The sequence below is a fragment of the Silurus meridionalis genome, chromosome 11 (genome assembly GCF_014805685.1).
Source record: "Silurus meridionalis isolate SWU-2019-XX chromosome 11, ASM1480568v1, whole genome shotgun sequence".
In the NCBI taxonomy this organism is placed as follows: Eukaryota; Metazoa; Chordata; class Actinopteri; order Siluriformes; family Siluridae; genus Silurus; species Silurus meridionalis.
In genome coordinates this window covers 5,312,975-5,325,000 of record NC_060894.1, presented here as the reverse complement: position 1 = coordinate 5,325,000, position 12,026 = coordinate 5,312,975, and the positions used below count along the sequence as shown (strand labels likewise).

Sequence of the window (12,026 nt, the reverse complement as noted above, 5' to 3'; positions counted from 1 at the left end):
CTATATGACATTTTTACTTTACAAAATGGAAAACTTTTGGAAAATGTTTATGTACTAATCATCAGAACGAGCAATCTGCAGAGTTCAATCAGCCTTTACAAATAGCACCATCCTTAGTGGCCAGTTACACTGCACTTGCCAAGTAATATAGAAGAAATAACTCCTGAAAGCTCATTGGCTAATGACAACCATATGTTTAATTAAAAATCCAGTTAAAGATTTGATGTAACCCAAACTTATCATCAATATTATACACTTATGGTTCCTTAAAAACATCTATTTAAATGTAAATATGTAAATGCTTATTTAAATGTATTCATCTATTATAAAATTTATTAATCTATTTAAATGCTTATTATGGTTTTGGCAGCAAGGTGCTCAGAACACTCACCACTGAGAGAAGAAACACATCACCAATACATATCCTTCCCTGAAGAAAACAGGGTTCACATGTGCCAAATCACTCATTACCTCTCTGATTTAACCACAAACTCATCCCACAAGCAGTAATCCTGTTGTAAACCTCGCCACATCTGCTCCATTTTTTTTACTGACCAATTTTCCTTCATATTTGTAAAAGTGAAATTTTATTTGAATTTAGTGATACTGATAAATTAGAAAAAATTAAATTAATCATAAAGTGAATTACAAAAAAAAAAATACTACAACTGAATATAAGTACAATATGTACATCTTAAAATTGAAACTTAAAATGTTGAATGGCAAAATATAATTTTTAAACACTGTGCTCAGCCATATTTTAAATAAAAAAAACAAGTGCCATTTTAATTGATAAAATGCAGAATGTAAATATTTAACATTGTTATTGTATTTTGTTTTTATACATTTTTATCTTAATAACTTTGCATTTAATTTGCTTTTAATAGCAATGTGTTACATGTGTACACACCATGTCTGTCTATGTTGTTAGGGAAAAAAAAAGTAGCACTTTCTAAGTTCTCTGCAGCTATGCACCTCCCACATAATGCTCTTCTTTATGGTTCTTCATATCCTGAACACCTTTTCAGTTATATATTTTCCATAGCATTATCTATGGAACGTTATGTATACAAAGAATATTATCCATATTATCACAGGCAATGTTCATCTTAGCTTTATTACATGGCTTAATAAGATAGCAATAAATGCTCCATGTGCGTAAGCAGCAACCAGTCGTGTGTTAATAAAGATGGAAAAACGCCCTTTCATTACAGAAATGTGGAGAAAGTGTAACAATCAGATGACTATCAAAAGAGAACATTTATTTCAGCACTTTTCTCAATAAGGGAATTATTTTAAAAGAAAAATAGGTTTATATGTGAGGAATGTTCAGTTTTTAATAAATTGCAACTTCTAGCTGACACTATCAATGTTTTAATCTATAAGCATATATTTATATTTTCATGTATGAAAGTAAAATGCATAAGTATGTGTCATTCTGTAAAAAATACAAACTTTCTCTGCTATTGCACACCACATCTTTGGTACATGTTGTGATTTGTTTTGTATCTGTTCATGTTAGTCAGATATAATTAATATATGTCAATTAAATAACTAAACTGGCATTCCCATTCCTGCCTTTTCTGGTTCATTATTGCTACCCTTAACACCTGTAGCAGGTAAAATAATTTTTATGTTTTGATTAATTGGCACTAATAGTGACATAGGAAAACAGAAAATTAAAATACAATTGTTATAAATGTACACTTCTCTATTTATAATTGATGCTTTTAGAAGAATTGAGCAAAATGGCAGGTACAAACAAACTGACACACACACACACACACACACACACACACACACACACACACACACACACACACACAAACATATGTTTCCTCTAGATACAAAGATATATTGAAAAAAAGGAAAAAGGAAGAAAAAAAAAAAATATATATATATATATATATATATATATATATATATATATATATATATATATATATATATATACACACACACACATATATATATATATATATATATATATATATATATATATATATATATATATATATATATATATATATATATATCTTTGTATCTAGAGGAAACATATGCTCCTGCTGTTCTGTTTCCTCAGTGGTTTACACAGTGGCTACTATAAGTATTTGTGTATTAGATTATTATACTGTTTATCATTTCAGGTCATATCTATTTGCCACTAAAGCACAAACTAAAATTGAATAGTCGCTATACAAAAGAATGAAGTAAAATCACAAACAAGAGCAAAGAGTGAAGCCTAGGGGTGGGAGGGGATATGAGGAGAAACGTGCAGAGTGTGAGGTGGAGGGCAATTTAGTGAGTGAGTGAGTGAGTGAGTGAGTGAGTGAGTGAGTGAGTGAGTGAGTGAGTGAGTGAGGGGGGACTGAAGGATTGAGGAAGAGCAACAGGGGTAAAACTGCAAAGGGTTGAAAGAAGACATGAATACAGACAGTGGATGCAGGATCCTGGAGAGATGAAAACATTTTGGACTGCATGACTCAAAACACACACTTGCACAATGTGAGTAGGTTAAAGGCAGTTCACAATTATTTAAAGTTCGTTGTGATTATTCACTTGTTTAGCAATTTCAGTTGAACTCAAATGAATGTAATCAGGCAAGGTTTTCAGTAGACTGTCGATTTTGTGTGTGTGTGTGTGTGTGTGTGTGTGTGTGTGTGTGTGTGTGTGTGTGTGTGTGTGTGTGTGTGTGTGTGTGTGTGTGTGTGTGGCAATCTGCTTTATGTCTATATGATTTTGGAGGAAAGAAAGGGAAAGTGACATTTTACCAGAAACAAATTTGCTGTGTTTGCACAGGAGTGACGAGGCTAACATAGCTGTAATGTGGTAATGTGTTATATGTGTTACAATAGAGCAGCAGTCTGTTCCACTAGATCAGGATGTAAAATCAATCAAAAAAACCTTTGTTCATTTAAAACTACCACAGCATAAAATTTCACCCACAGTAAAATGAGTAAATAAGAAATTGTGATCTTAAAATCAAACTAACATAACTATAAAAGACACTAACAGTAACTCTGCTACACTGTGCCATTATACAATGCCATTAAAATAAATTTCACTGAGGTAAATATTTGAAAGTAAATGATGTAAAGGTTGCACAGTTGTATTTAATATCCAATGCATTTGTTAATTAAAGCTTGATAATACATTTCACCTTTATCAGCCAATCAGAAACACAATTTAATGACACAAACATTATATATATATTTGTGTCATTAAATCGTGTGATCATATATCTTGATCATATATATTTTATCAAAACATACCGGGTCTTTTGTTTAATATAAAATACTCAACATATCATATATACATTATAGGGACCAAAAATTGGAACACTTAAACTTTACAGACATATGTTGTTCTTCCTCAAACTGTTACCACAAGTTAGAGACAAACAATTGTATTTTATGTATTTGCATGCAATAGCATTTAAATTTCCTTTCACTTGAACTAGGTAAATCAAACCTGTTTCAGAATGACAATGCCCCTGTGCACAAAGTATATATGGTTTACATAGATCAGAGTGGAGGATTTTGAGTGGCCTTTTATAGAGATCTGACCTCACCCTAAATCATTACCTCACTTTACTAATGCCCTTGTGGATGAATGAGCACAAAATTGATAGAACTGTAATGTTGTTTAAAAAACAAACAAACACAAAATAAAGCAATAATTGTGTATCTGAATTTACTTTATATATACATTTTGATAATGTCACAGATTTGTCAGTTGTCATGCAACTGACATTTTGCATTTATTATTTTTTTTGCATTATATTTATGTAATACTTGATAGCCAAACAAATAAAATCTATACTAAAACTGTTTAATGAAGATTCATGGATGAAAACAGAAAACATCACACAGTAAACTCAGTGGACACTGTGTACTCACTAAACATGAATAAACATGGATCTTTTATTTCATCTGAAAGTAAAATAGCACAGCATGACCATCCCATGACCTTCGAGCTGTATTGTTGTGGTTCTTAAGGATCCCCCAGGTTTATATTCTGCACCACAAAAACACATCTCAGAATTGAAAAAAAAATAAAGCTTCTCTGTAGATCTCATTACAGTTATGATCTCAATCTCAGCATGTCACTGAGGAGCACTTAGCATTGCGCTCATGTTACACGCTGACTTTATTGCTGCCAGAGACATTTGTAGACTTGCACTACTTCTATTTTTCAATGTGTGTATCTGTTTGTGTGTATCTGTTTGTGTGTGTGTGTGTGTGTGTGTGTGTGTGTGTGTGTGTGTGTGATGTGTGTTTGTTTGTTTGTTTGTTTGTTTGTTTATGCTACTCATAACCTCGTATATTGTTTTTGGACTCCAGGTCCACATTTTGGACCGGATCAAGACTATAATCATTATATTATCCCTAACTTCATCCCTGTGATTAAACAGTTACTGCTACCAACATACAATCAATTACATTCATAGAACAACACAATCTCACACATTTACATTATATTGCAACAGAAGTTCTAGTAAAGGTCTCAGTTTCACCCTCTAGAAGCTTCTTCTGCCTTAAATGGCTTTCTTGGGGGGAAGTCACGAGACGGCTACACCACACTGTGCTTTTTATGTGTGTGCGGAAAATATCATGTAGTTTTAGATTATATTGAGATGGTGCAAGGCAGGAAGCTGTCAGGTTTTTATGAGGAAAGTAAATAATACAGTGGCATTTACCGTCGTGGCCAAGGCCTCATCTGAGTTTGGTTTTTAAAACGGCCGTGTCTCATGCTGAGACAAACAATGTGTAAGAAGTTCATGTAAACTCTGTGGTTGATCTTAAATCTGCAGTGAGGAGGACAGTTAAAAGCGTAATGTGATTCCAGGCAATGTCCCCGAATCTGCAGACAGAGGCGAGAGGTTTAAATCACTCTGTGCTCAGTTCATGGCTGCAGATGGAGATGAAATTTTATCGATTTACAGTCAATTCAGTTTCCCTTTTTAACATGTTAGCCTTCGCCATAGCTTTTGGGACTCACAGCTGAAAATGCCTTACCTAAATTAAAAGTTTAACAGTTCATGCTAAAATTGGGCTACATAAACAATTTAAATATCTTTGAAAAGAAGACAGTTTGAGCTTTACTGTTCGTTATTCAAAGTTGATATTGCTCATAAAGAAAATAAAAGAAGTTATAGGTGATGAAATACCGTGAATACATTTCCTGAAGTAAACATATTTTTTTCTTCATATATAAATACATGAAATCATTAATGGAGCAATCCAGAAAAGTATGCGGTAAAAGTCACATGTCTCATGAGTTTATATTTTAAATTGAATGGAAATATCAATAAAAATGATCTTCCTACAAACATTTATCTAATAATATGGTTTTTGTCCCTCCCTGCCCAGCCCAGATTTTAGGACTCACAGCTGAAATGCCCTACCTAACTTTAAATGTTAACCGTTCTTGACAAAATATTGGCACCCCTGTATTTTTACACTGTAGGTCTAAAGTTTGTGGAAAAACAAAGTAGAAGTGGTGCCTAATAAAGATTCAATACACATTTTAGAAGATGTTCTTAAAGATTCTAACACTTTTAATATATTTTTGTATGATATGTCAAACCTATGCCTAATATGCCTATGCCTTGTGTTGTATAATTACAATTCATGCTTTACTGATGTAAAAATCTTTAGATGGGATGTTCGCCTAAGTTGGTATAAGCGTATTACTGTTTGTAAGTAATCTGACTGAAGTTCTGATCTCATTACGCTTTCTGTCTCAGCGTTGTGATGGAGTGGCTCTTAGAGGTCTGGTCTTCCTCTTATCCATCTTAATAGCTGCCATCATTGTTGCCCCAGTCATATGTCTTCAAATCATAATGCAATAACATTAAACCAGCTTGGTTAAGGAAATATTAAAAATCATTAAGGTAATAGTTTGAGGAAAAACTCCATAAATTTTGCCAACATGGACCCAATGACCTTAAAACACCCCATTAAAAGTGTACAAAATTCTTAACGTATAGCTTTTATTAGAGTAAATATTGTCAATTTGCAACAGGATCATGTTCATGTTCATGATCTGAGCAAGTGTTTTTTAAGCCTGAGAAGTCGGCATATGGCAAACAAAATAATAAAGCTCAGTTTGCAATTCATTTCCTTTGGTGACCTTCCAAAAGAAGCAGTGCCACAACACATTACAGGAAAGTGCGTTCATTTACATTTATGGAATTTGGCAGATGCCATTATTCATAGTGACTTAAATTTTGCTAATTCTGACAACTGAGCAGCTATGGGGTTAAGGGCATTGCTCAAGGGCACCTTGGTGTGGTTGAGATTTGAACTCATGACCTTCAGATCCAACCTCCAATGCCTTAACCACTAAGCTACCTTTCACGCTCTTTCACCCTCTCTGTCTCGTTCTCTGTCTCGTTCTTTCTCTTTCTTTTTTTTTTTTTTTTTGCATAATTGACACAATGATTCAGATCATTAAACAAATTGTAATATTACACAGAGATAACCCGAGTAAATACAAAATGCAGTTTTTAAATTATGATTTAATTTATTATGGAAAAAGCTGTCCAAAAACTACCTAGCCCAATGTGAAACAAAGTAATTGCTTCCAAAACCTAATTACTGGATGTGCAACAACTGCAATCAAAAGTTTTCGATAACTGCCAATAAGTCTTTCAAATCGCTTTTCGCAATTTTGTCCCAATCTTCTTTCCACAGTTATTTTAATTCAGGCACATCGTAGGGTTTTCTAAATTAGGTTGAGGTCCTGACTTTAACTATGTCAATCCAAAGTTTCCATTTAGTTTTGTTTTGGCCATTCAAAGGTGGATTTGCTGGTATGTTTCAGATCATTGTCCAGCTGCATAACCCAAAAGCACTTGAGCTTGAGGTCATGAACTAATAGCCAGACATTCTCCTTCAGGATTTTCTGGTAGAGAGCAGAATTCAAGCTTCCATCAATTATGGTAAGTCATCCAGGTGCTGCAAGCCATGTCTGACTGTTGGTATGAAAACCTTTCATAAAACTAAACTTTTGTCTCATCAGGTCATTGAATATTTGCCCAAAGTCTATGGATAATGCAGATTTTTTATGGCAAATGTGAAACAAGCCTTTGTGTTCTTTTGATCACCAGTGGCTTTCGCCTTGGAACTCTCCCATAGATGGTGTTCTTTAGATTGCATTATATGGTGCTTTTTTGAAATCTTTTAGCATGCCTCACTTTTTCAGACAGGTTCTATTTAAGTGATTTCTTGATTCAACAGGTCTGGCAGTAAGCAGGCCTGGTTGTGGCAAGTAAAATGTAACTCATTTAAAAACGACATTTTGTATTTACTCAGGTTATCTTTGTATAATATAAAATATATATATATATATATATATATATATATATATATATATATATATATATATATATATATATATATATATATATATATATATATATATATACGTATATATATATATATATATATATATATATATATATATATATATATATATATATATATATATATATATATATATATATATATATATATATATATATATATATATATATATATATATATATATATATATATATATATATATATATATATATATATATATATATATATAACAGCTATGAAGACAGTCAGATCAGATTTAATATATATTTTTAAATCAATCCAGAATTTAAATGTATGAAATAATTTTGTTATTCTGATTCACAGAACATGGAATGTTTATGAAGAAGGCGTACATTGATGTCAGGGAGCCATGGTCTCCATGTTTTTCCTTTGGGTGGGCCTTGTGATGTTCATCGTGTTTACCGTTGGTGGAAATGTGTTAGTATGTTTAGCTGTGATCACAAGTCGTCGTCTTCGCCACATTAGCAGCTGCTTCTTGGTGGCCCTTGCTGTAACAGATCTGCTCCTCGGCCTCTTTGTGCTGCCTTTCAGTGCCACGTTAGAGCTGCGTGCTGGTCGCTGGCCATTAGGTGGTGCTGCATGCAACATCTATCTCTCTGTAGATGTGACATTGAGCACAGCATCCATCTTTACCTTGCTTGCTATCAGTGTCGATCGTTACATGGCTATCTCATCGCCACTCAGCTACACCACCAGGCTGACTCCAGCACGAGCAACAGCAGCTATTGTTGCTATCTGGATCCTTGCGCTTACATTTGCCTTCACTCCAATCCACATGGGCTGGAACACGGCAGATTTCCATGTACAGAACTATGACTGGAGGATGGGGGATAAGGGGGAGGAGGGACAGACTTGCCGTTATGAGTGGAACAATAATTATGTGCTGCTTGCTGTCTCCTGTATCTTCTTCTTTCCTCTGCTGGTCATGTGTTGGATGTACCATCGCATCTTCTGCATGGCACGTGAACAGGTATCCGTATGGACATAATAAAAAGAGATTTCTAAATGAAAATGATATGCACTTTATGTAAAATAATACAATTTACTAGTGTTTGGCATTGTTCATGTACTTGTTTCCAAAGAGAGCTTCATCCTTGTTCTTTTTCTCCATCCCTCAGGTGCGTCGTATCCGTGCTGCCACTCCATCCTTCACTCGTTCATCAGCATGTCTGAAGGGGGCCACACTGAGGCAGCACAAAGCCACTGTGACTCTGGCCACTGTGCTTGGAGTCTTCATTGTCTGCTGGCTGCCATTTTTCACTTTTTTCACCTGCATGGGTCTGAGGCACGAGAGAGAGCCACCTCAACTCACACATTCCATCGTGCTTTGGCTGGGTTACTTTAACTCTGCCCTGAACCCCATCCTGTACCCTGCCCTGAACCGAGACTTCAGACACGCCTATTGGCATCTGCTGCATTGCAGGAACCCATACAAGATCAATTCCATTTCCATAAGAACCTTGGGGAAAAACAGAAGCATAATTTCTCATGAGTTTGAGAGTATAAACAAATGCAGCAAGATACCTCTAAAGATGCATCACAACCAGCAAGACATAAATGCTGAGTCAGCTGCAGGTCCAAACCATACCAGCTAACACTGTCCATCAGTACTATATTTATATGTTTCATGTTTTAAGTTTGTGCTTAACAAAATGGACACAAGGACACCATAACAAAGATGTAGATGTTTCCTCTTGGTGTCAGATAAGACAAGGAGAAGACAAGAGATTTTTGGAATGAATGTCTGTTCTTTGTTCTTCATGTCTCCATGTATTTGCATTTCCTGCACTCCTTTATGCTATGTTAGGACTGAAGAGGATGAACCTAATGATTTGGTTTCTACAGTGCTGCTGAGGTGACTTGGTGATTTTAAATAAGGTGGGATAATTCATTTAATGTTAAGTCACAAGATAGTCTGGAAATAGCATTAAGATATATTGGAGCCATTATATATTATCTCATGACCTTAATCTATTTTTGATCTCACGGACTCAATTTTTTGTCTCAGGTCCTCGATATATCAATTTGAGGTATTAGTATATTATCCGATGCCCTCGATATATAAACTTGTGGCATTAATACATTATCTCATGCCCTTAATATAGCACATGCCCTCAATATATCATCTCATGGCATCAATACACTATCTCATGCCATTAATATATTTTCTTGTGGTTTGAAAATATAATTTCATACTCTCAATATATTATCATAAGGTCCTAAATTATTGTCTCATGCTCGGAGTATACTAACTAGTAAATTTAAAAGTTTACTGTGCTGCCTCCATTTATTATCCACACACTTGATATATAATCTAGTGGCCCTCCATGTTTTATCTTGTGGTGTCTCTTATTATATTGGTCTTTTAGTATATTAACTCGCCTCTTCAGTGTTTCATGGCTTCCCTATACAACCACAATTCTGAAAAAGTTGGGACTCTGTGTAAAATATAAATAAAAACTGAATGCAATGATTTGCAAATCTTATAAGCCCATATTTTATTCATAATACAACACATAAAACATATCAAATGTTTAAACAGAGGAATTGTACCAATTTAAAGACAAAAAATGGTAATTTTAAATTTGATGGATCATCACATCCCTCAAAAAATAGGACCATCACCCTTAACCATTAACAATCACCCTACTGAACTTCTTGTACACTGATGTCTCAATGATGCTATACTGTTGCTGTGGTTTGAAATTGTCATGTAGTTCTGCTCCACACTGTATGTTCTGTACTATCTCAAAATAATTATAACTGTATATAATTGTAAATTCATAGCATATACCTAATTTTTCTTCAGATTTCTATCTACATTTTGTATATACACTGTGTATTATCATTGTTTATTATAGCACTGTGTATTTTTTTATTTTTTACATATATTGTGCCTTATTTCCATCTTGCATACATTTCAATTGTTAATATATAACATATAATCATAGATAGATAGATAGATAGATAGATAGATAGATAGATAGATAGATAGATAGATAGATAGATAGATAGATAGATAGATAGATAGATAGATATTATTCATAGGCAATTTTTTTTTACATATATTAACATATTGAGCTACACTTGGGTAATTTGCAACATGGTACTATTTGCACTACAGGTAGAGGCTTATCTTCATTTGTTGTACGTGTACCAGGCAATGACAATAAAATCTACCTATCTATCTATCTATCTATCTATCTATCTATCTATCTATCTATCTATCTATCTATCTATCTATCTATCTATCTGTCTGTCTGTCTGTCTGCCTTTGTTTTTTAAAGTTTGTGTAAACAATTTGACAATAATAATTACACAATACTAAATGAACTATAGAAACATTTAAACTGGAACACTTTTCAACTTTATTGTCTTTCACAATATATAAAAAAAACTGCTCTAAGTATCTCAGAAGTGGAAAATGACTGAAGCCAGTGTTCAATGATCTCTCTTTGTTTGTGTTTCCTGACCTCTTGTGGAGAGGTAAAATAATACAGAGTGAAATTACAGAGTAAACAATTTCCCTTTGAATATAACAGAGCTCCCTCTGCAGTTTCCTCAGTATGTCCATCACGTCTAAACAGCTAAAATATCTGAAGGCCAAGCGTTCCGTTTTTGAGCTTACTCTGTATGCTCACTCACAATAAAGCTGGTGATCAGGTTCCTGCCATCTTTTATATCTCCCTCAAATCTTTCACACAGCTGAAACCTGAGAGGCTTGAACTCCTTACAACCAGCACAAAGTATTCTTTTGCACATGCTTGTGCTGTTTTAGTGACGAACTATGGACATGTCACCAGTTATGTAATTGTTTTTTTATGGTTCCCAAACTGGTACCAAAACATTGACAGCATACAACTGCACTGGATGTCTTTGGATGCAATGGAATTAAATAATCTTTACTTGAGCTAGGACACCCAAAGCAAGCTACATAAAGATATGATTTACACAGGTTGGAGCAGAAAATCATGAGTGGCCTTCTACAGAGTTCTGACCTCAACCATGCTGAACACATTTGGGAACACTGACTACACCCCAGTCCTCCTCGTCTCTCCTATATCAGTACCTGACTTTACACCTTTGTGGCTCAATGAGCACAAATGTCCACACTCCAAAATATTTCCCCAGAAAAATTTATGAGGATTACATGTGGAATGAAATGTTCAAAAAGCACATACAAATCTTATAGACAGATGTCTACTGTACAAATGTGTATCCCTATACTATATATTTATATATAGTGTGTAAATTAAGAATTTAGTTTATTATAAAAGTTTATAGAAAATATGTATTTTTATTCAATCTTCTAAGCCAATTTTGAAAAGTGTAAGTGTTTAACTAAATGTTTTCTGTTTTATTTTTTAACAAATACATCAAACATACAATATAGTAGGCATTATAGCTGCTTAAGCAAAAGAGTTCTCGATTTGTTCTTTTTTTTTTTTTTCTTTTTTTTGTACAATTATTACATATTCTTTGCACTACATTTAAGGGAGGAAAAGGAAATAGATTAATTTTGCATTTGTAATCATTTTGTTTTTAGATGTTCAGAGAAGAGCAGAAACAAAGCAGTGCAAATACACTCCAGTAATAAACCGAGCCACATTTGTAGGGCTCAAAAAAGCAAGACAA

At 33.9% G+C, this 12,026-nt stretch overlaps 1 protein-coding gene across 2 annotated transcripts; it reads left to right on the top strand.

The window, feature by feature from the left end:
* The first annotated feature begins 2,324 nt into the window (after positions 1–2,324).
* On the top strand, positions 2,325–9,862 carry hrh2b (histamine receptor H2b). 2 transcript variants are annotated; one of them, XM_046860447.1, is made up of 4 exons: positions 2,325–2,505; positions 6,829–6,946; positions 7,695–8,361; positions 8,510–9,862. In XM_046860447.1, exons 3-4 carry the CDS (start codon positions 7,741–7,743, stop codon positions 8,984–8,986), a joined length of 1,098 nt encoding a protein of 365 aa, XP_046716403.1. In that variant the 5' UTR covers positions 2,325–2,505; positions 6,829–6,946; positions 7,695–7,740; the 3' UTR covers positions 8,987–9,862. The 2 variants fall into 2 exon arrangements, with proteins under 2 accessions (XP_046716403.1, XP_046716404.1); XM_046860448.1 differs by lacking the exon at positions 6,829–6,946.
* The last annotated feature ends 2,164 nt before the right edge of the window (positions 9,863–12,026 follow it).